The sequence below is a fragment of the Rhinolophus sinicus genome, linkage group LG10 (assembly GCF_036562045.2).
Source record: "Rhinolophus sinicus isolate RSC01 linkage group LG10, ASM3656204v1, whole genome shotgun sequence".
NCBI classification, from domain to species: Eukaryota; Metazoa; Chordata; class Mammalia; order Chiroptera; family Rhinolophidae; genus Rhinolophus; species Rhinolophus sinicus.
In genome coordinates this window covers 52,675,531-52,701,721 of record NC_133759.1, presented here as the reverse complement: position 1 = coordinate 52,701,721, position 26,191 = coordinate 52,675,531, and the positions used below count along the sequence as shown (strand labels likewise).

General features: G+C 36.1%; 1 protein-coding gene across 3 annotated transcripts in view; it reads left to right on the top strand.

Annotated features, from left to right (window-relative positions):
* The window catches only part of CFAP20DC (CFAP20 domain containing), a 256,111-nt gene that overhangs the window by 126,961 nt on the left and 102,959 nt on the right, over positions 1–26,191 (top strand). For all 3 annotated transcript variants that reach the window (XM_019724118.2, XM_019724119.2, XM_074313195.1), the window contains exon 7: positions 21,410–21,574. In XM_019724118.2, the coding sequence (XP_019579677.2) occupies positions 21,410–21,574 (165 nt within the window). The remainder of the gene's footprint in view (positions 1–21,409; positions 21,575–26,191) is intronic.

The following is a 26,191-nucleotide window of genomic DNA, read 5'->3' as shown; positions in this document are numbered from 1 at the left end:
GTGTCAGACTCCAAAATGCACTATAGTTGTCCACTATGCTGTCTTAATACTCTGTGTACATTTCATGAAGTCATTTGGGAGAAATTATGTTAATATGTTAATTTTATAATGGTCATTTTCAAATAGAGTGTTGAGTTATTCCTATTATTTCTAGGGAGACTGGAAACACATACGTTAATTATTCTTTAGATGATTAATAAATATGCTCTACAGATAACTGAGCCATATAGAATTCATAAAGCAACACAAATTCTCCTGCTAAGATAGTCTTACACAACTGAAAGTATTGGGAGAATACTGATGCTTTCTTTTGATTTTCATCTGGGATTACTTTTAACAAAATCAATTCTTCTAGAAGCCCAGGAAAAAGGGCTGCACGTAAGATGGCAGAGGTGATTTCTTAGAAGTTTGTATGTAAACTTTAGACTTGTGCTTCATCTCGGTGAGTGTCTGAGAAATCCTTGGTGGTTCACTCTGTGGAACAGGACCTGTGCCTATGAATTTTATTTGATAATAAAACACAGCATATTAACAGCTCCCCAGTGATCATCCAGGAAGTACAGCCACTCATATCTATGTACCATTTAAAGCAGGGGTGTCCAAACTGCGGCCCCAAGGCCAACTGCGGCCAGCAATCCATTTTTAATTGGCCCGCAGCAAATTCCAAAAATATATTTAGTTTACTTAAATAAACCAGGTGAGTCAATATGTACTTCACCTCGACTGAGTGGCCCGGCTGTTTGTGTATTTTACCACATATGGCCCTTGGTGAAAAACGTTGAAAAAAGTTTGGACACCCCTGATTTAAAGGCTATACAAGAAAGTGAAAGATTTCATTTAAAAAAAAAATTGCACCCAGCTAATAAGAAGCCTCAATATATAGAAAAACACATGTGCATTCTACATCAGATCATAGGACGTGATTAATTTTAAATAAATGTCAGGAAAAAAGTGAATAAAAAATGGGCAGATTAAATACATGGTTTTATCTCTGGTCCTTCCTCAAGCCCCACTAAAATTATAATATAGGAATAAAAAAAGGTATAAACCTACCAGGATGAAGAGGAGACAACAATAGACAAAAGATGTTGTAAATCTCGTAAGCGTGAGGAGTGACAATTGACTTAGAAGAGCAAAGGAAGCTGAAACTTCCGGGTTTACAGAGAGGTTTACCAATGAGATTCATAATGTAGAACCTTAGAGGGGCTCAACAATTGGCAGTCATGGGTTGTGCCAAAGACAAGGTAAAAAGGTGTGGCTAAAAACAGGGATATTGGTTAAAATTCTGCATAGGTTACTATAGGACCCCAGGGCCATCCTCCAACTCCATATAACTAAACAACAGGAGATATATTCTCTGGAGAAACTGAGCCAGTGAGCTTCTGAACTCAGATACATCAGGTGCATGGTAGATAGACACCAAAACTAGTGGGAAGAACGAAATAGATAAGATAGGGAATAGATATATGTTTTTCTTGGAGTTAAGAAAAGTTACTACATCTATAAAATAATTTGTTCCTGCTTTACTTCAATAAATATTTTATTGCTATTCATTTTATTATATTATGGCTTTTTGCATACATATAAAGACATTCAAAACTCGTAAGTGTTCAGCTTGAGGAATTACCACAAAGTAATTACATTTCTGTAACCACCACCCAGATCAAGAAATAGTAATAGAAATACAAGCATCCTAGAAGCCCTGATTATATTCTCTCCCAGTCATGGCTCTCTTCTTTCTTCTGAGAAGTAACTCTATCCTTACTTCTAACACCACAGATTAATTTCAGCTATTTTTTAACTTTATATAAATGGAACCGTATAGTACATATTCTTTCATATATACATTTTTTCCACAAAACATTGTTTGTGAGATTCATCTATATTGTTGTAGATTTTCAGTATTTTATGGTATACTATTGTAAGAATATACTATATTTATTCACTTTAAGCTATTTTGAATAGTTCTGCTAGAGTCATTCTACATTTCTCTTAGCGAATCTATGTAGGTGTTTCTTTGGATATTTACCAATCTGCTGAATGAATACATACTTCAGCATTCTTAATTTCAGTTATTATGTTTTTTGATTCTAAATTTTATTAGATTCTTTTTATAGTTTCCATTTCTTAGCTGAAATTCTGTCTTGTTATCAAATTTCTCAAATATATTAAAGTTATTTTTAAAGCCCATTGCTCATAATTCCAATATCTGGCTTTCCTGTGGATCTGTTTCTGTTGCCTGTTTTTCTCTTGGTCTGTCTCCTGGTGTGCATGGTAAGTTTTGAGTGAATGCTGAACTCAATTTTCATTGGAAATCAGAAACTATAGACATATTTTGAGATTCTGCATTGTATTGTCCTCCTCTAGCAATACAGAACCAAAAATATAAAATAAAAAAGCAGCCTAAAAGACTGAAAATAGGATGGAAATTGTTGAAAATATTAGAAGTTAGTCTAAGAGGTCCACCACCAGAATAATAGGATTCCAAGATGAAAGACTAGAGGAAACAGAACAAATGAAATATAAGATTTCCCAAAATTGAAGGCCAGGTATTTTCAGATTGACATATCTCATAAAAAAAAAAAAGACTCACAATTGTGTAATTTTGGAACAGAAGGGAAAAAGAGACGATCCTTTAAGCTTCCAGAATTTTTTTTTTGAATATGTTACATGCAAAGGATTAGGAGTAAGAATGATGTCTGACTTCAGACAGCAACATTAGATGGTAGAAGACCTTAAAATTATACCTTCAAAAGTCTAAGAAAAAATTAGTTTCAACTTAGAATTCTACACCTGTCCAGTCTATCAATTAAATGAGTGCAGAATAAAGATATTTGCAGACATGCAAGGTCTCAAATTTTTCTTTATTTACATCCTTTCTCAGAAAAGATCTAGAAGATATTTTCCATAAAAATAAAGGTGTAAATCAAGGCATATATGGGAAAAAGGCATATATGGGATCCAAGAAACATAGAATTTCATCCAGGAGAAAAGCAAAGGGAATTTCCAGAATTATGGTTAAAGGAACTCAAAGGATGACACTTGTGCAACAAACACATCTAGAGAACAGTTGGTTCAGATTTTAGCAGAGAAATTGAGGCTTTCAGGAGGAAAGTCTCCAGGAAAAGAATGAGTCTGATGTGTTTGAACATGGAAAATAAAATCAGTTGTCATTTTACAGTACTAATGGGGAGTTTGGGAAGGACTAATATTAAGAATATAGAAAACCAACAACAAAACAAAGCTGTGATCAACTCCAAGGAAAACAAAAGGTTGTGCAAGAAAAAAAATGTAATCATAGTATATCATGTGGCTCAGATGTGCACTTTTTTTAATAGACTTTATTTTTTAGAGAAGTTCTAGATTCACAGCAAAATTGAGTAGTTCCCCACACATGCATTTTCCCCAACCATGACCACCCTTACCAGACTGGTACATTTGTTACAACTGATGAATGTACATTGACATATTATCATCCAAAGTCCACGGTTTACATTAGGGGTCACTCTAAGTGTTGTACATTCTGTGGGTTTGACAAATAATTGGCATGTATCCACCATTATAGCATCATACAGAATAGTTTCACTGCCCTAAACGTCTTCTGTTTTCCTCCTATTTATCCCTTCTTTCCTCTTAATCCCTGGCAACCATGATTTTTTTTTTTACTGTCTGCATAGTTTTGCCTTATTCAGAATGTCACATAGTTGGAATCATGTGGCATGTTGCCTTAAGGTTGCCTTTGTTCACCTAGTAATATGCCTTTAAGATTTCTGAATGTCTTTTTATGGCTTTATAGCTCATTTTACTTTAGCACTGAATAATATTTCATTGTCTGGATGACTGCAGTTTATTTATCCATTCAGCTACTGAAGCACATATTGGTTGCTTCCAAGTTTTGGCAATTATGAATGAAGCTGCTATAAACATCCAGGTACAGATTTTTGTGTGGACATAAAATTTCACCTCCTTTGGGTAAATTATCAGTGAGTGTGATTGCTGTATCACATGGTAAGTGTATGTTTAGTTCTGTAAGAAACCGCCAAACTGTCTCCCAAAATGGCTGTAACATTTTGCATTCCTGCCAGCAATTAATGAGGGTTCCTGTTGTTCCACATCCTTGCCTGTATTTGGTGTTGTCAGAGTTTTGGGTCTTTGCCATTCTAATAAGTGTATAGTGGCACAACATTTTTACAGAATCTTAATAATGTAAAACACTGACTAATAATTTATCCCCCAATTATGAAAATCATATTTGGAGGATGTGGGGATGGAAGAGAGGCGGGGTGGCTGTTTAACAGTGTTGAATCCTCTTTTTTCCAAAATAGGAAGTCAGAGATATTACCTATAACTATTAAGTGCAGAAATGTCAGTATAAGGCTACTATTTATAAATATAGATGTAAATACTAGAAGATTTAGAAGATACAGTTGAAAGGCTTGAAAATAGTTGTCTCTGCATTGTGGGACTGGGGGATGAGTAAAGTGGAAAGATCAGCAGTTAGGGAACACTGGTGTGATTTTTTTCTCATAATTTTATAGTACTATTTGGCTTTTTGAACAATATATATGTGTTTTGTTTTATAATTAATTTTTTAAAGTGAATGGATAATCCGTAAAAGATTCCGAGAACAAGCATTGGTATGATTTCTTTCAGGTGTTCAGAGGGCCTGAAAGAAGCCTTATGAATGTGGCCTGTTTGATTACCTAAAACGTTCTGAATAGATTTGGGGGAGCATATTATGGTTCAGGCTACTGTGGAGTAGAACCCCCATTCCCCACGTAGCTGCCAGAACTTAACCTCGTCCCAGTACTCACCCTATCTCTATGCTTCACTTTCCTCGTCAGTAAAATGAGAATAATAGCTGTTCCTTGGTTAGATAAATGCTATTAGATTTGCTGTGATCATGTACCAACTTTGTATTTTTGTGAGTGTTCTGGACATCTCTGAGCTTGATTTCCCCAAAGTTACTATAAAGTTGTTGTAAAGATCCAATCAAATACAAAAATGTATATGAAAAGACAAACTATCACGCAATATGTAGGTGCTAAACAATTACCTGCCTTCTATGCGAGTCCATCAGGCGCTGGGATGCGTACAGCCTCTGCTTCAAGGAGCTCAGGGTCTCACAGGGACACTGACGTGTACGTGTAGCTCAGAGTACCTGGTGCAGACTTTCTAAAGGCTTGGGCAAGCAGTGAGAGGAGACTGAGCACTTACCCTTACTTGAGATAGCCACTTGGTGAGGCACTTGGAGTTTTTAGACCTGTTAAGAAAAACTTGAGGACTAACATAATAAGGTTGCCATTTGAATTTGCCAAATCGGAGAATTAAAACAGACAAAGAAACAAGAAAAACTACAATTATTCTCATTGTTTTATAAAATGAAAGGACATTTAAACACACACAAACACACACACAGGGAAGGTCATAATTTCAGAATAAAGGCTGACACTTTCACCCCAAGCCAATGAAAATGACTTCATGGATCCGTATCTGTCCACATAGCAGTGTTTGATCCATACTAACCTAGAGACATAAACTTTCAAAGCTGCATCCTGAAGGAAAAATCGTTTCCCAAGTTATGAAAATGAACAATGAAAAGACACAGCATTTCAGTCAGAGGAAAGAAATAAGTTGTATATGAGGTCTGACAATTAGGTTTACGAACTCATCCTAGAAAAAGTGCATCATACCTCATTGCTGAATATCACTATGGTCACCTTCGAAGTACTCCACTTGGGAAGCTATGCACCGACACCAATGCCTAGTCCACCCTTTAAAGCAATTCTGGAACTCTTTCTCTGGAATGGCCATCAGAGCTGTGGTCGTATTACTCTTGGTGTCTTGAATGTCATCAAAATGTCTTCCTTTCAATATTTCCTTTATCTTCTGGTAAAGAAAGAAGTCACTAGGGGCCAGATCAAGTGAGTAGGGAGAGTGTACCAATACAGTTATTTGTTTACTGGCTAAAAACTCCCTCAGAGACAGTGCTGTGTGAGCTGGTGTATTGTCGTGATGCAAGAGCCATGAATTGTTGATGAAAAGTTCAGATTGTTTTCATCTAACTCTTTCATACAGCCTTTTCAGCACTTCCAAATAGTAAACTTGGTTAACTATTTGTCTAGTTGGTACAAAGTCACAATGAGTAATCCTTCTGATACCAAAAAAGGTTAGCAACATCATTTTGACTCTTGATTTGGATTGATGGAACCATTTTGATCATGGAGAATGGACTGACTTCCATTGTGCACTTTGACGCTTTGTTTCAATGTCCTATTGGTACACCTATGTTTCATCACCGGTAATAACACGGCCCTAACATCATCTTGCCTCTCCAAAAGGTCTTGGCAAACTTCAGCTCTCCTTTGTATTTGTTCTTCGGTGAGTTCCTTTGGGACCATTTTTGCACACACTTATCTCATGCCAAGATTTTCAGTTAAAATTTTCCTTTTTCTCTATTGACGTTTACTTGGTCTGCTATGCTTCTCATAGTCAGCCAAGGATTTTGATGTAAAATTTGACGAATTTTTGCAATGTTTTCATCAGTTCTGCTTGTTACTGGCCACCCTGACCTCTCTTCATCAGTGACGTATTCTCTCCCCTCAGAAAAACGTTTAATCCATTTGTATACTGCCTTTTTCTTCATGGCATTATCCCCATAAACTTAGACTAACATGACCCTGATTTCACTTCCACTCTTGCCAAGTTTAACATGAAATTTAATGTTTGTTCATTGCTCTAATTCAAGCTCAGACCTTCTCACAACAGCACACAAAAACACGCAACAATAGTGAACACCACTCAGTAAGACACTGCCACATGTTGACAAGAACACAGCTGTGAGACACTGCTATACCAAGGTTATGAAACCTTGCCGAGCTCTTTGTACAGTGCTGCCAGTGTAAGCACACGTTGCAAGTTCGCGAACGTAATTGTCAGTCCTTGTAAAGGCATCACGTCATGAATGGATCTGATGTGTCAAAGGAGCAGGTAGTTCACTATGGCACATGGCAAGGGTGGGAGGTATGATGTAGCATAATATTGCATTACTAGGCCACATACGTGGAGTGACATAAAGAGATAGAGCAAAGTTCCTGTCCCCACAGTTCACTGTGTAATTATAGACACAGAAAGTTAACACTACAAAAGTTCATTCAGAAGACAATTGGATAAAAGAGGGCAAAGGATAACAGTGTGGAATACATGAGTGTCCCTGGTCAAGGAGGTTGGTAGCAGAAGTGATAGCAGTGATGATGATGATGATGGTGATGATGATAATAGTAGCAGTGGCTGCTGTAAACACTTAATATGAGTCAACTTAGTTTAATGCTTATGACAACACTATGAGGTGGATGTTACCCTTATCCTCATTTTACAGCTAGGGAAACTGAGGCACTGAGAAGTCAGATAATGTGCCCAATGTCACACAACAGTTCAGTGGTAGAAGCAGGATTTGAACCCTGGCAGTAGGACTCAAGTATATGCTCCTAGTTACTACGGTGTACTGCCCCTCATGGGAGGAGAGAAGAGGGGAAATTGAAAAAGGAAAGATACAAGAAACATCATGGGATAAGAATGCCAGGCTTTGCTGACTGGCTGTGTGGAGGGTGTCTGTCTTACAGTAACGGACATCCCTTTTCATTCTTACTGAAGGAAGGGTCATTTTCTTCTGCAGAGACAGTCAGTCATAGTGGTGAGACTTTTATCACAGGAAACTTTTTTTTACCTGTTTCTGACATTCCATGCTAGGATTCAGTTTTAAAATACTGTATTAAATGCTTGCTTGAGCTCAGTACTGAGCTCAGGACACTTGGCTTAGTTAAACTGCTACCTCTTTACTCTAGAACCTCCTCACCTCACCCAAGTTAGAAAATGTTGCCTAATCCTTTGCTGTTCTCTGTTTATACAGTGGGTATAATAGAACATGAGTTAATGGAACCTTAAAATAGCAATTAACGAGTTTTTCACTTTCCCAGAGGAACGGCTTATGCTGGACAAGTAGTAAAGCATGCTGATTTAATTTAGTTTATAACTTTTATGGTTCCTGAGGAGACATGGAGTGGTATTTTTAGGTATTTGCATGACTTAATTATTGATTAACTTATATCATTCTGCATTTTTGCAAAAGCAGAATGTCTGTGTAGATAGATAAGAGAAAGACTGAGGCGAGGAAAGAGAAGAAAGTAAAGAGCAAGTGATTATCCACTAAGCATGGATGTACGCTAGGCCAGTGACGGTTTTACAGGACTCCTCACTCCCCAGTTCAGTATTCTTTCTAAATAATCAGTACCCGGGGAATGTGTGTTCTGTGTTTAGAAATGCAAAAGGAAAACACAATACGATTTCAGAAGGCGAGCCCATTGAGAGCATATGTTGGGTTTCCACATTTTTATCTCTTCCACACAACCTGACACTGGTAACCTGTCATAAATGTTTAATTAATGAATGAAGTAAAGATTGGCTAATAGTTTGTTCAATTTTTCATTCATTCACTGTCTCTATTCATAAACATTTATTGAGTGTCAAGTAGGGTTTAGAAAATTATCCCTTCAAAGGCCACAGGAAAAACTAGAAATACTGATGTCTTACCTTGATAGGCTCCTGGAGCAGGTCATCTAATCCAATGTCTTAATTATACCAGTGAGGAAAGGCAGGCCCATCACTATGACCTATCTTGTGCTGAGTTCATAGAGGTAGAACTCAAGGCCAAGCGTCCGACTAGTTCTTCCCCAACAGTGCACAAGTTTGCGTTTCTCAATACCTGGGATGGTTTAGTGTTTTTAATAGTTAACATTGCTGAGTGTTTTCCTACCCGTCTCTTTATCTTCAGGTCAGGTGAGTGCACATCACCCAAACCTCATAGCTTCAAGCTGCATTCCCTCTCCTTCCAGCACGGGAGTTGAACTCAAAATGCCCTTGCCTAGCAAACCACCGCAGGGCAAGAAAGGGGATAAGATCTCAGCGTAGCAGAGCTCCCCAGCAGCCAATAGATCCCACAGATAAGGACCATGAATATCTGTAAATCAAGACTCAGAATTATTCCATTGAAAATATCAATTTTACAATAACAGAACTTCATATCTCAAAAATAAGGATAACAGTTCTATGTACAGTAGCATCCAAAATAATTAAATAGCCAAGGAGGTAAAAGACTTCACTGAAAACTATAAAATATTGCTAAAAGAAATTAATGATACCCCAAATAAATGGAAAGACATTTTGAGTTCACGGATTACAAGACTTGATTTTGTTAAGATGTCAGTCAGTATTACTCAAAGAGTTCTAGAGTTCAATACAATCTCTCAAACTTTCGATGGTCTTTTTTGCAGAAATGTAAAAGCCGATCCTTAAATTCCTATGGAATTTGGGGATTATGGGGACCCAAATAGCCAAAAATCATCTTGAAAAAGAAGAACAAAGTTGGAGGATTCACACCTCCCAATTTCTTTTTTTTTTTAATTTATTGGGGTGACAATTGTTAGTGAAATTACATAGATTTCAGGTGTACAATTCTGTATTACATCATCTATAAGTCCCATTGTGTGTTCACCACCCACAGTCAGTTCTCCTTCCATCACCATATATTTGATCCCCCTTACCCTCATCTCCCACCCCCCACCCCCTTACCCTCTAGTAACCACTAAACTATTGTCTGTGTCTATGAGTTTTTGTTTCTCATTTGTTTGTCTTGTTCTTTTGCTGTTTTTGGTTTATATACCACATATCAGTGAAATCATATGGTTCTCTGCTTTTTCTGTCTGACTTATTTCGCTTAACATCATACTCTCAAGATCCATCCATGTTGTCACAAATGTTCCTATATCATCTTTTCTTACCGCCGAAGAGTATTCCATTGTGTATATATACCACAACTTCTTTATCCATTCATCTATCGAAGGACATTTTGGTTGTTTCCATGTCTTGGCCACCGTAAACAAAGCTGCAGTGAACATTGGAGCACACGTGTCTTTATGTATAAATGTTTCAGATTTTTTGGGTAGATACCCAGGAGAGGGATTGCTGGGTCATATGGTAATTCTATTCATAATTTTTTGTAGAACCTCCACACTGCCTTCCATAACGGCTGCACCAGTCTGCATTCCCACCAACAGTAGATGAGGGTTCCTTTTTCTCCACAGCCTCTCCAACACCTGTTACTATTTGTCTTGTTGATGACAGCCATTCTGACTGGGGTGAGGTGATATCTCATTGTGGTTTTAGTTTGCATTTCTCTGATGATTAGTGATGTTGAGCATTTTTTCATATATCTATTTGCCATTTGTATGTCCTCTTTGGAGAAATGTCTCTTCAGGTCGTCTGCCCATTTTTCAATTGGGTTGTTTGTTTTTTTTGTTGTTGAGTTTCATGAGTTCCTTGTATATTTTGGATATTAGCCCCTTATCGGAGGCACTGTTTGCAAAAATCTTCTCCCATTCAGTTGGTTGCCTCTTTATTTTGTCGATGGTTTCTTTTGCTGTGCAGAAGCTTTTAAGTTTCATATAGTCCCATTCGTTTATTTTAGCTTTTACTTCCATTGCCTTTGGAGTCAAATTCATAAAATGCTCTTTGAACCCAAGGTCCATAAGTTTAGTACCTATGTTTTCTTCTATGCAGTTTATTGTGTCAGGTCTTATGCTTAAGTCTTTGATCCATTTTGAATTAATTTTGGTACATGGTGACAGATAGCAGTCCAGTTTCATTCTTTTGCATGTGGCTTTCCAATTCTCCCAGCACCATTTATTGAAGAGGCTGTCTTTGCTCCATTGTATGTTTTTTGCTTCTTTGTCAAAAATTATCTGTCCATATTTATGTGGTTTTATTTCTGGGTTCTCAATTCTATTCCATTGGTCTATGTGTCTGTTTTTCTGCCAATACCATGCTGTTTTGATTATTGTAGCCCTGTAGTACAAGCTAAAGTCAGGGAGTGTGATACCTCCAGTATTGTTCTTTTTTCTTAAGATTATTTTGGCTATTTGGGTCTTTTGTGGTTCCAAACAAATCTGATGATTTTTTGTTCTATTTCTTTAAAAATGCCATTGGGATTTTGATGGGGATTGCATTAAATCTGTATATTGCTTTGGGTAATATGGCCATTTTAACTACGTTGATTCTTCCAATCCATGAGCACGGACTGTCTTTCCATTTCTTTGTGTCTTCTTCAATTTCTTTCAAAAATGTCTTATAGTTTTCAGCATATAGGTCCTTCACATCCTTGGTTAAGTTTATTCCTAGGTATTTTATTCTTTTTGCTGCAATTGCAAAAGGAATTGTTTTTGTATTTCTTTTCTGAGATTTCATTGTTAGTATATAGGAATTCAATGGACTTTTGTACGTTGATTTTGTAGCCAGCAACTTTACTGTATTTCTTGATTGTTTCTAATAGCTTTTTGGTGGAGTCTTTAGGGTTTTCTATATAGCATCATGTCATCTGCAAAGAGTGATAATTTAACTTCTTCATTCCCAATTTGAATGCCTTTTATTTCTTTCTATGCCTGATTGCTCTGGCAAGGACTTCCAACACGATGTTGAAAAGCAGAGGTGATAGGGGACAGCCCCGTTGTGTTCCTGAACGTAGAGCAAAGGACTTAGGTTTTTCACCATTAATTATGAGAGTAGCTGAGAGCTTGTCAATATGGCCTTATTATGTTAAGGTATTTTCCTTCTATGCCTATTTTATTAAGTGTTTTAATCATAAATGGATGTTGTATCTTGTCAAATGCTTTTGCTGCATCAATGGATATAATCATATGATTTTTGTCCTTTATTGATTATGTGATGTATCACATTGATGGATTTGCAGATGTTGAAACATCGTTGTGCCCCAGGGATGAACCCCACTTGGTCGTGATGAATAATCTTTTTAATGCATTGTTGTATTCGATTTGCTAGAATTTTGTTTAGGATTTTTGCATCTGTATTCATCAGAGATATTGGTCTATAGTTTTCTTTTTTTGTGTTGTCCTTACCAGGTTTTGGTATCAGGGTAATGTTGGCCTCATAAAATGAGTTAGGGAGTACTGTCTCTTCTTCAATTTTTTGGAAGAGTTTGAGCAGGATTGGTATTAGATCCTCTTTGAAGGTTTGGTAGAATTCACTAGTGAAGCCATCTGGTCCCGGACTTTTGCTTTTGGGAAGGATTTGGATGACTGATTCAATTTTGTTACTGGTGATCGGTCTGTTTAGATTTTCCAGTTCTTCATGGTTCAGCTTTTGAAAGCTATATGTTTCTAAGAACTTGTCCATTTCTTCTAGGTTATTGAGTTTGGTGGCATATAGTCCTTCATAGTATTCTTGGATAATCCTTTGTATTTCTGTGGTATCTATGATAACTTCCCCTTTTTCATTTCCGATTTTGTTAAATAGTGTCTTCTCTCTTTTTATCTTAGTGAGTCTAGCCAAGGGTTTGCCAATTTTGTTAATCTTTTCAAACAACCAGCTCTTTGTCACATTAATTTTTCTATTCCTTTTTGTTCTCTATTTCATTTAGTTCTTCTCTGATTTTTGTTATTTCCTTTCTTCTGCTGACCTTGGGTTTCACTTGTTCTTTTTTTTGTAGGTCTTTAAGGTGTAACATGAGGTGATTTATTTGGGATTTTTCTTGTTTCTTGAGATAGGCCTGTATTCATATAAATTTCCCTCTTAAAACTACTTTCGCTGCATCCCAAAAATTTTGGTAGGATGTATTTTCATTGTCATTTGTTTCTATGTATCTTTTGATGTCTTATCTTATTTCTCCTATGACCCAGTCGTTCTTTAAAAGTATGTTGTTTAATCTCCATGTATTTGTGTTTTTCCTGCTTTCTTTTGGCAGTTGATATCCAATTTCAAAGCCTTGTGATCAGAGAATATGCTTGGTATGATTTCAATCTTCTTAAATTTGCTGAGGCTGATTTTATGTCCCAATATATGATCTGTCCTTGAGAATGTTCCATGTATAATAGAAAAGAATGGATAGTCTGATGTTTTAGGATGAAGTGCTCTATAAATGTCAATTATGTGCATTTCCTCTAATGTGTCATTTAGGGCTGCTATTTCATTATTTATTTTTTGTTTGGATGATCTAGCCATAGCTGTCAACGATAATTTAAGTCCCCTAGTATAATTGTGTTTTGGTCAATTTCTCCCTTTAGTTCGGTTAGTAGTTGCTTGGTATATTTCGGTGCTCCCTGATTGGGGGCATAAATATTGATTACTGTTATGTCTTCCTGTTGTATAGTCCTCTTTACCATTGTGAAATGTCCATCTTTGTCTCTTGTTATCTTTTTCACCCTGAAGTCTGTTTCATCTGATATTATTATGGCTACACCTGATTTTCTCTGGTTACTATTTGCTTGGAGTGTCAATTTCCACCCTTTCACTTTGAGTCTATGCTTGTCCTTGTAGCTGAGATGTGTCTCTTGGAGACAGCATATGGTTGGGTTTAGTTTTTTGATCCAGTCTGCTACTCTGTGCCTTTTTATTGGTGAGTTCAGTCCATTTACATTTAAGGTGATTATTGATATGTGAGGATTTCCTGTCATTCTATCTTTAGTTTTCTGGTAAGGCTGTGTCTCCATTGTTTCTTTGCCTTTTTGTTGTCTATTATTTCTGTGTGGTGGTATTCTATGATGTTTCCCTCTGTTTCTTCTTTTATTACAGTATATATTTCAGTTCTGGATTTTTTTGAGTGGTTACCCTTAAGTTTATGTAAAAGAAAGTTTGATATTTAGAGTATTCCATTTTCTTCAGCACGCTTACTTTCTCCATTCCCATATTCCGGTTCAGGCCTTTACTCTCCCCCTTTTTATGTTTTGGTTGCCACAAATTGTCCCTGTTGATGGTGGTCGAATAGCCTCCTTTAGTATTTCTTGTAGTGCAGGTCGTGCATTAGAAAATTCCCTCAGCTTCTGTATGTCTGGAAAGGTCTTTATTCCTCCTTCATATCTAAAGGATATCTTTGCTGGATATATTATTCTTGGCTCATAATTTCTCTCTTTCAATAGTTTGAATATTTGGTTCCACTCCCTCCTGGCTTGTAGAGTTTCTGCTGAAAAATCTGATGATAATCTAATGGGCTTTCCTTTGTAGGTTACCGTCTTCTTTTCCCTGGCTGCCTTGAGGATTCTTTCTTTGTCGTTGATTTTAGACAGCTTCAATACAATGTGCCTTGGAGAAGGCCTGTTGGGATTGAGGTAATTAGGTGTTCTATTTGCTTCTTGGATTCGAGGATCCAGTTCTGTCCACAAGTTTGGGAAGTTCTCATCAGCAATTTGTTTGAATATATTCTCTGTTCCTTCTCTCTTTCTTCTCCTTCTGGTATGCCCATTATTCTTATATTGCTCTTTCTGATGGAGTCAGAAAGTTCTTGTAGAGTTCTTTCATTTCTTTTAAGTCTCAAGTCTTTTTCTTCTTCCATCTGTGTAATTTCCAGGTTTCTATCTTCAATGTCACTGATTCTTTCGTCCATCTGGTCAACTCTACTACCTAAGCTGGTTATTTCATTTTTAATTTCTTCTATTGAGTTCTTAATCTCCAGAAATTCTATTTGGTTCTTTTTTAAAATTTAAATCTCTTTCGTAAAATGCTCATGTTGTTCTTTGATTGTGTTTCTGAGTTCATTAAACTGCCTTTCTGTGTTTTCTTGCATCTCATTGAGTTTTTGCAGAACTGCAATCTTGAATTCTCTGTCATTTAAGTCACATATTTCCATATCTTTAAGTTCCTTTTCTGGAGACTTTTCACTTTCTTTCTGAGCTGTTTTGTTGCCTTGGTTATTCATGGCAATTACTGATTTATTATTTCTCTTCCTAGACAGCTACAGGAGTTGCTTCTGCAACAGGTTGATAGGAAGAGGTCTTTCTTTTGTTTTCCAGTACTTGTTGGTAGAATGTTTTGTTTTCTCTCCGACTGCAGCCTTTTTTTCTCTCTCACACGGTAGTGCTATGTTTTCTCTGCACTATTCCAGCTTCTCCCACAATGGGGGGGTGGGGGGATTCCCTGGGAGATGGGTTTCTCCTCTGTTAATAGTTTGCCTGGGTCACAAGATGCAGTGTCTGTGTGGGTATGTGGAGAGCTTTTGAAGTTCCAAAGCTCTTCCTGCACCAGATTCAGAGCCCATATGTTTCAGCAGTTCTGTTTACTCCTGCAGGGATCCACGGAGATAGGTGGGGCCAGGGATGGGGTGAGTTGTGAGAGGCGGCCCAGAGCAATGGTGGCGACCCCCACCACAGCTGGTCCTGCTTCCACAGCTCCCTCCCCTTTGCCGGAATTAGTTGGGCTGCGAATCTGGACCTTAGATTTGGCAATGGATTCCTAAATGTGATACCAAAAGCACAGCAACAAAATTTTTAAAAATAGATAAATTGGACATCAAAACAAACTTTTGTGTGTCAAAGAGCATTATCAAATTGAAAAGACAGCCTACAGAAAGGGAGAAAATATTTGCAAATCATATATCTGATAGGATATATATTCTGTTTCTATATATAGGAAGTATGTGTGGGGGGTGAGGGTGTATATTCTGATATCTGGTATCTGGAATATGTAAAGGGCTCTAACAACTCAGCAAAAAGACACAACACAATTAAAAAATGGTCAAAGGACTTGAATAAACATTTCTCCAAAGAAGATATACAGATGACTGACAAACACATGAAAAGATGCTTAACATCATTAGTCTTTAGAGAAATGCAAATTAAAACTGCAATGAGATACCACTTTATACTCACTAGGGTGGCTGTAATGTTTTTTTAATGGAAAATATGTGTTGGCAAGGGTGGGGAGAAATTGGAACCCTCGTACATTGCTAATTGGAACACAAAATGGTTCACTGGCTGTGGAAAACAGTTTGGTAGTTCCTAGAAAGCTTAAACATGGAATCACCATACGACCCTATAGTTCCAATCCTAAGTATATACTCAAAAGAATGCAAAACAGATATATGTGCATATATGTTCATAACAGCATTGTTCACAATAGCCAAACTGTGGAAACAGCCCAAATGTTCATCAAGAGATGATGAACGGAACAAATGTAGTTTGTACTATACACGCAGACGCAAGCCACTTATTGTATGATTGTTTTTATATGAAATATCAGAATAGATAAATCCATAGATATAGAATGCAGATTTGTGGTTGCCAGGGACTGTGGGCTGGAGGGAATGGGAGAAACTGGTTAACGGGTAAGGGATTTTACTTGGGATGGAAATGTTTTGGAGCTATATAGAGGTAGTGGTTTCATACCATTGTAGATTTGCTAAATATCACTGAATCATTCACTTTAAAATGCTTCATTTAACATCCATGTGACTTTCTCCTCAATTATTTAAAAAAAAATAAATAAAGGTATGATTCATTCAGTTTAGCCAAGTTTTTTATATAATCCAGGTTTATTTATCCCTTGAAACATAAAAACCTTTTATTATGAAAAACACATACTAAGATGTGGCAGTTTTGTCACCACTGTAATGAAATAATTTATGTAAGTATTTGTTACTAATAAAAAACATTTATGTAGTACTTGCTATGTACCAGGCACTACTCTCAGCCCCTTATATATACATTAACCCATTTAATCATCACAACAGCCCTGTAAGGTGTTATTTTTATATCCATGTTTCACAGTTAAGGAGAGCAGGACACGACAAGGTAAACTTCTATGCCAAGGTGACACAGCTAATAAGTGGTGGAGCCAGAATGAACCCAGGATGCCTTGTTCCAGGTCCTGTACTTTTACCCCCTGTAGTACACTGCTTCTTAATATCTTTGTGCATTGTACAGTAAACTCCATAATGGCAGAAATTTGAATCCATTCCCGACCCAGAGAAAATCTGATAGTTATATGGTGAATGAACAAAAAATAAGCAGACTTTGTGTCAATATTGTTATAGACTAGATGTTTGTGTCCCCATAAAATCCGTATGTTGATACCCAAAGTGATGGTATGTGGAGGTGTGGCCTTTAGAAGGTGATTAGGTGATTAGGGTGGAGCCCTCATGAGTAGGATTAGTGCCCTTATAAAAAGAGGACCCAGAGAGTTCCCTCACCCCTTCTGCCATGTGAGGGCATAGCAATCAAGACAGCCATCTCTGAACCAGGAATAGGGCCCTCACCAGACACAAAATCTGCTGGCACCTTGATCTTGGACTTCTCAGCCACCAGAACTGTGAGAAATATGTTTCTTTTACAGGTTGTTTATAGGCCATGCAGTCTATGGTATTCTGTTATAACAAACAAACTAAAACAAACATTTTGGCAATTAGGGACTTCCATGCATTCTGTTTATCTGTCACTGGTGTTTCAGAAGGTGAGGTTTTATATAAATAAGGCACTGTGCTAGGCTCTGCAGGCTATTTGCATATAAACAAGATGAATATAAATGAGTCTGGGACCAGTGAACTATTATGAAATTAGTCCTTATTTAAACTATATGAATTGAGAGAAGCCATACCGAAACAGATCTATAAATCTCACTATTTTACAAGGTACTCCCACCCATAAAATGGGGATGATGATTTTTTAATGTATAAAGTGCTTTATGTATGTATTAAAATTGATGACAATTTTTAAAGCTAGTTAAGATCCTCGTCAAAGGTATTAAACACTTACAGAATGGTTCGTTTTACAACAGTTTTATGGCCAAAGAAAGGTGAACAGGGTTACAGAGTCACTCAAACATTTTAATAATGTACCAACACATACAGGGAGCAAAGACATTAAAAAAAACCCACCATCTGGTTGTGTTTGGATGCTACATGAGCAAATCTGTCACTTTGTCATAGCCTTCTCCTTCAATTCCATTTTGCAATTCTGAGCTGACCATTCTGGCCAACATTCTGTTCTTTCAGATTTGTTAGCAAAAGCAGTTGAAATTCAACTATGTCATTTTTCAGACATTAATTAAGCAGTCTGCATGTTTCCATACACATTCTATTCCAGAAGATAGAACTTGTCTGAAACAACAATGCAGACAGACCCTGGTCCCTAAGTATCTGATTGCCAGCTTGGTTTGGGAAGAAAGATATGATATCCAACTAAATTGTGCATGGAGTTCTTTCCAGGATATAGCTGAATAAAGAACAACCAAAGAAGAACAGTGGAAGACTTGGCAGATGCATTTAGTCTAGGTCAGCTGTTATTAAAGGGCATTTGTTGAGCATCCCCTTTAAACCAGATGTTATACTAAATGTATCATTGGGATTCTCCCACCATTCTCTTCCACGGCAGCAGCCCCTTGGCAGAATTGTCTTTCTTTCAGTTCCTAGAATGCACCAGAGTCATTCTGCCTTCAGGGTCTTCAAATGCTCCGTTCCCTTCACCTGAATGATCACTCCCACCCCATTTTACCTGACCACTTTCTACTTATCCTTCGTGACTCAGTTTAAATGTCTCTTTATCCGAGAAGACTTTCTCTGACATCCTATGCTGGTAGATTCCCCCATTACCTCTTTTATAAGACCTTGGATTTTTCATTCAGAGCACTTAACAAAATTATAATTAAACAGTTATTTGTGGGGGCGGCCAGTTAGCTCAGTTGGTTAGAGTTTGGTGCTCTTAACAACAAGGTGACCAGTTCCATCCCCACATGGGCCACTGTAAGCTGCGCCCTCCACAACTAGATTGAAACAATTACTTGACTTGGAGTTGATGGGTCCTGGAAAAACACACTTAAAATAAATAAAAGTTTTGTTTTGTTTTTTTCACTTGTTTGCAATTTTATTTATTTTATATTTTCTGCTAAGTGTAAGTTTCAAGAAGGCCAGGAAAGAGTCACTCTGAGTCACCACTGGATTTCCAGCCACTAGATAAGTGCTTGGCACATAGTAGAGGCTCCATAAGTATTTGCTGAACGGTAAAATTAGTGAATGAATGCATGAACATGTACTCACAGTTTAGCACTATTTAATTTTTGTTGTAGGATCTATGCTAGTTTCAGAATTTGTATCTTTAAATTAAGCTATAAATGCTGAAAATAAAATAAAATAAAATTACCTAGTCATTGGACATCGGAGGGGTAGTTAGTGATGATGTGGGTGGTGGGGAGATGAGTTAACTTCCAACACAGCAGCCCATTGCTGGGTCCTGAAGCTCGTTCATAGTTTGGTTTCACAAATATGAGACTAAAGCCGCTTTCCATATATTCCTCCATGGCGTCTCAGAGAAAATTTGTGAGTCAGTAGTTGCGAAATCAAATGGTATCAATGATTAATCTTTATTTTAAAATAAACCAGTAGTTTTTTATTTCTCCTTTTATTGAAGGTTTTATACTGCCCACAGTTTCCCTCAAATAATAATGCAATAAGTAGTGAAACAGTTCTGGATGCAAAGGGAGAGTAGATTCATAGAAAGGGAAGTTAATGCAGAGGGGATTTGAGCCTTTTAATGTGAAATCTGATTTGCATGTCAACCATGTTCCTGTAAGATTCAGATTGGAGTTTTATAATAGTCTCTGCCTTGCTCTGTCTTCCATAAAAGTGTATAGATTTTTGGTTACCAGGTTTGCTGTCTGTCCCTTGTTTGTTGGAAACTCAAGTTTTGTCTTGGGCACATTTCAAACTTTGTATGACATTGTACTCTGTGCCGTCCACACAAGCCCTCTAAGCTCAAGTTTCCATGATTTTTCTTTATAGAATTCAGAATACAACATTTTTATTTCAGGGTCTTATTAGCCTACAGAATTATCTTCCTCTTTTAATATAAAATCTTAGGTTGTCAATATTGGCATTGACTAGGAAGTTACCTTTTTCTACCACAGAGGGGTTTGAATATGTCAAATATATATCTGGAATTAGTTTACTTATTTTTTTTCTACATGTTTTTTATTTTAAGAGTTCAGTTATTCAGTTACTTTATATTGATTTTTCTAAATGTCAGTGACAAGAAGAAATGGACAGATAAAGAACACCTGAAGACTAAGATTAGTAAATCTAGTGGGTTTTTAATGACTGGAGCATTAGGACACTTAGAAAGCATTATATGGCTGATGAGTGTTTAAGTTTTTCATTAAACGATTCATTTTCCTTTTCAAGATTAGGACATTAGGATTTAATTAGGAAACTGCCATGACTTGGGTGCACATAAACCTAACATCATTTGCCTTAATAAATGTGGTAAGAGTTTATGCTTACATAGAATGTTTTTTGAGGAATGATTGGTTGAATTTTCCTTACTACTCACATTCACATATACACAAACAAATTTTTCCCACTAGATTCTAACATTTTCATAAAGAATAAAATAAAACCTATGCTTAAGCTAACCATCAAAAGTTATTTTACTTTGGTATATTTCCTTCTGGTCTTTTTGCCATTCATACATTTTATTTATTGATTTTCTACAGTTGAGATAGAGTTTCATATATATTATTTTCATTTAACTTTTTAGCTTGAGTCTTTCCCATGTCATTAAACCATCTTCATAAATACAATTTCTTGTGACTCTTTACTGCAAATTCAGGCTATTTATTTTTCAGAAATTATAAGCACCTATTTACATAGATCTTCTTTTGAGTTTCTAATTTTTTTTACTTTAGGATAAATCCATAAAGTGAAATTACTGAGTAAAATGACATGTACATTTTTAAGGCTTTTGATACATATAGTAAAATTGCTTTTTGGAATGATAATATCAATCTAATTCCTACTTGCTATGTATGACAAAGCTTAATATCTTTGCTGTAAAAGAGGTTATACAAATAAATGAGAAAAAAATGTTCTAATAGTAAAATGCGTTAAGAAGATGAACAGAAAATTTACTAAAATGAAAATGTAAACATCCGTATAAATATATATGAACAATATCAAATCTCATTAGAAATACAGATTATAATAATAAAAACAATATTTTAATGATAATAACTTTTTTCCTTGAAATTATTCAAAGGTAAGATGTTAACATTAGGGGAAGCTGGATAAAGGGTATATAGGAACTCTGTACAATTTTTGTAACTTCTATAGATCTAAAGTTATTTCAAAATAAAAAGTTAAAATGTACTCATATAATGGCCATAGTTGCTTATTCAATAATGTCATTGTATTTATTGATCTTGTATAAATGAACCAGTGTATTCCCAGAAATTTTCACTGGAGGATGCCTACCTAGTTCTCTCAAGTTACACGGTAGTATTGAAAAGAAAATATAAAATATTTCCAATGAATACTCTTATTTATTGCACAAGTCTCTGAACCTGCTCCATATGTTATATACCTACTTCATCTCATTTAATCCTTTCTACAGTCCTTGACAGTAAACAGTGAAATTATCATGCTCATTTTACAGATGAGAAAACCAAAGCTGTAATTACAGTTGAGTAATTCATCCAAAGTCATATTCTAAAATGATTTACTTTAATTGGTTTCATTTATAAGATATGTCCATTTGGCAGAAATGGCTTACATTTTAGGAATGAATGTGTTTGTCTTTATTTCTAGCTGTATATGGTATTCCCTTTCCAGCAGATGAACCTACAGATATTATTCCACGAAGCTGCCAACTAACAACAGATGTTCCACAAGTCACACAGCTGCTAAACATGACTAAATTCCGCCAAACTGAAATAAAATTTGGAGGTCATCCTCTAAATTCAACAGACTCAGGTATGCGTTCAGACACCTAATTCATAAGTACATTTATTTGTAAGACAAGCAAAAGGGGGTAAAAAAAGCCTTGCAATTATGCTTTATAGCTCAAAGTTAAATATTAAGTCACTTTAACATTGACTCATGTCAGTGATAAATAATTATTTTTAATTTCTCTTTAGCAACTAAAATATTTTCTGGATTTTTTACACAATATATCAAAACATCCTTAATTATTCCTCTCCTTTTCCTATATGCTTCCAAGTCCTGCCAATTATACCTCCTAAACATCTCTCAGATCTGTCTCCTCTTCTACCTTATTGTTACTTCCATTATTCAAGTCCCCACTGTCACTAACCCCAGCCTCCCAGCTAATCTCCACATTGCTGTCAAAATTGTCTTTCTGATAATAGAAATAGGTGTGATCATGTCACTCTTTAATTAGACTTTTAATGCCTTTCCCATTATCTTAGAAGACAACATGAATAACCCTTGGGAACTCACACAAAGCCATCTACTCCCAAACCTACTCCACAGTTTCTTCTGCAGACACCTTTCTGTCATTCCCCTTATGTGATTTTCTGACCACTCTGCAGGCTTTCACATGTTCATATTTTGGGATTGCTATTTTGTTGCCTTTCTGCCTGGATAAGCACCCCATTCAACTTTCTAGATCCAGTTGAAATGCTACCTTTTTTATGCAGCCTCCCCTAATTCTAATAAGCATTGTTCTCTTCCCATGACTTTTTCCTTTTTCTTTTTTATCTTTTTTTTTTTGCCATACTTTTTAAATTGTCTACATTCCCCCAATAAAGTGTGACTTCTTCCAAAAAGGGCACTCACTGTACTTTCTTCTTCTCTTTCCATAGCTTCTGACACAGTACTGGCCATATACCAGGCCAAGGGCTGCAAATTTAAATTACTACAGAGGCCAGTCAGATAAATAAATAAATAAAGTGGGCTGGATGCCTGGATATTTGACATGTAGAAACATTTTCTACTTCACCAATGAGTCTTATTAGGAGTAGAGGAGGGCAATTAGGGAAGAGGAGTGAGATAGTGCTTCAAAGAAATTGTTCTCTACTATTAAAATAGTAACAGTAAATAGCAGCTAACACTCAGCCCTTGTGAGGGAGTTGTAGGGAGTGGTGAGGACTGCAGCAAACTAGAAGCTCATTCTCAGTCTACAAGGAGTAACTGCAGTACAGTTCCAGCCAAGAGTTGCCTTGCAAGAATACAGGCCCAGTCTCACCAGATCTTCCCTTTTTTTTCTTTTTCAAGACAGGGTATCCTAGTGTTTATGATAATTCTCCCAATTTTAAAATATCATCTAAAGTCTAATTTTTTTAAAATACACTCTATGAGCCTAATGAAACATGCAGAGCTGCCCCTTTTCTGTTGCTGTACTGGATACCCATAGCTATTGACCAAATGAATGAATAGTACTTGCAAATCAAGAAACCTGATATTATTGAGATGAGTGGTTCCCAACCTCCTGTATATTAGGATCACCTGGGACATTTTAAAAATAACTGGTGTAATTTTCTTTCTTAATGTCTATGCTTCATCCCCAGAGATTCTGATTTAATTGTCCTGGGATGGGTTTTTTTTTTTTAACTCCCCCAGCGATTCTAATGTGCAGCCAGAGTTGAAAACCACTGGATTACTTATCCCCACAAAGGTCATATGGTTTAGATGACACTCATAAACACGGAAATAATTCAGAAGAAGGTTAAATGATGGTCATAACAGGACACTTATGTAGGAAGTAGATCTTGAAAGTATTCAATATACTTGTATAAGTATTTATAACAGATAAATGTAAGATTTATGGACGTGTAATATGGTGCAGAAGACTGAGCAAACATAAGGAGACAGCCAAATACATGGATGAGTTTCCTGAGGGATTAATAAGAGGAATGGCCTGAGTAGGGAGGATGGCTGAATACAGGAAGAGTGTGCCTCATGCTTCTAAAATAGAGAAATGATAACTTCCTTTTTAGGAAGTTGAATTTGATATCAGGATTCAAGATTAATTTTTAAGTCAAGTGAGACCAGAGATTAAGGATTACAACTAAGATGTTTTTGCAGCAATGTAGGCATAAAATGACAAGAGGCTGTGAAAGTGGAAAGTGATGACCCTGAGAGAAACTACAGGGGAGAAACTGGCAGGACTTGGTGATTCTCATGTAACAGATGAGGAAGAAAGAGTGGTCAAAGTTTCAGAGAGGTCAAAGTGGAAACAGGAGAAAGGAGATAACCATGATGAAATGAATGGGTTACAAAAATGGACTCAGTTTCTCTCTCTCTCTCTCTCTCTCTCTCTCTCTCTCTCTCTCTGTCTCTCTGTCTCTCTCTCTCTGTCTCTCTATATATATTTATATTTATTTATTCTAGTGAATTTTTTAATCTCCTATATTTATTTATTCTAGTGAATTTTCTATATATGAGTCCTCATCAGCATTACATGTCATAAATTGTATATTCCTACAGAGAATTGGGACTTTTTCAGTATAAACCTTGGCAAAGGACTGTGAGTAAATAGGCATTACAGTTTTAAGCCCTTTATTATGAAATTTCCAACCTTACAGAACAGTAGAGAGAATACATAATGAACCCCCACGTCTCCATCACCTGCTTCTACAATTGTCAGCTTTAGGCAGGACTTTTTTATAGCAATGACAGCACAAGTAATGAGAATTTGTATGTTTATTATATATTCTATCTTTAGACAGAGAAGGGAGAGAGAAAGAGAGAACATATACAATCCATGTTCATTAAAGGACCTTTAGAAAGTAAATAAAAGGATGAAAAAGATCTCACTACCCAGACAGCCACTGTAAATACCTTGGGTCACAATTCAATCTTAATGGAATATTCCCCACAGAATGAAATAAGAGCGTTTTCAATAGCCAAACATTGTCTGCACCTAATAGGCTGTGTGTGATAGCTTTCAGTAACAGAAATGACTAAGCTGTAAAGCCTATCAGATAACTCTGCAACTAACTGCTCTATTTTTCTTCTCCGTAGCTTAAAGTTTTAACAATTCTTTATGCCTTTAAATGAAAATGTAAGTCTATATCCAGATTTTTTAAGTGTCTTTTTTTATTTTATTTAAAATTCAAGGACACCGATAATGCCCGATATTAAAGAGGAGTTTGAGTAAATATTAATTGCATCATTAATTCAATATTATAATTAAACAGGAACTTTTTCAAAGGCCATATTTGATCTCGACTTGTAGAATAGAATATTTATATTTTGAAAATTCCATCAATGGGCTCTCAATGCATGATAATAGTTAACTTGAGTCGTATATACAGAAACTTAATAATCGCCAACTAATAGCATATTTCTTCTGTCCCTTGAAATCCCAATTATATTTATATTCATTTATAACCATAGGGTTTATTATTGTTCCTCTTAAGTAAATCTCATTGCACACATATGGCAGCTAAGATTACATGAACATACATTGAACTTTGTATAATTTTATACAAAATTATTGTATAAAATAATAAGTAATTTTCGATAAATAATTTTCAAATGCTAATTTTGACATTTGTGGGCTTTGAAACTTACTATAAATGAATAGGATAATAATTGTTTTCTGTGTAAGATATTTTATTTGAAAGGTATAGCTAATGGGTAGTGCCCAAGGACAGTCTTTTTAATCATGGAAATGCCAGGAGATACTTCTTCATTTGAACTCTGTGTGTTTCTGTCTTTCTAAAGAAAATAAATGGACTCCCCATGATGAGATTTGAATTGCATGAACAATGACTGTGTGCTCTTGTAATTGACTGTACAGTACTCATGTAAATTGTGATATTTTATTATAAATGCACCTACTCAGAGATCCCAGTAAAGCCACTACAGGAAGAAGCACCTGTTTCCTATGGATACTTTCTAGCATGTTCACCCGAGCAAATCAGGAAACATGGAAACTTCTGCTTTAGAGTACATTTTGTTGAATGTCATATAACTTGATCAAGAGGATTTAATGAAATTAATAAAATAATTGTGTTTCCATAAAGCCAAAGTTACCACACATTCACACTCTTCACTTTGTCAATTCCTGGTGCACAGTAGCTATTGACAGTCTGCAGAGGACTGAGATCTGGTGATCTTATTTTCATTAATGGGACCCCAGTTTAAGTGAACCAGAGATTCAGGTCTGGTTATTGAAATTGCTCATTCAGCTAATGACAAGATGTAATGGTCTGCTAAGTACAAATCAACACTAGTAATTTACTTAAAAATTTAGGGGGCAGTTTTCTCAAGTGCCCTTCTTTCCATAGCAGTATTGAATTTTTACTCTTTATTAAATAAGAAGAAACTGGAATCCCTATCTCCTAGCACAGTTGATAACAGGTAAATTAATGCATCCAGCAAAAACATGAAACATCTAACTATAGTTGGCATTGGTGAGATCCTGATTAGAATTTCTTCTTTGGGTTCCACATTCTGAAAGCAAAATTCAAATCAAGCAAAAAAATCTGCAAAGAACAACCTAAAAGAAAAAGGAGTTTGATTCTGACTTCAGAAAAAAACAAGACACTCTTTAATTTGTTCTTTTCTAAACTCAGACATTTGGTAAACCTTGTATTAGGATTGTTGGTTAAAGAGATGCCA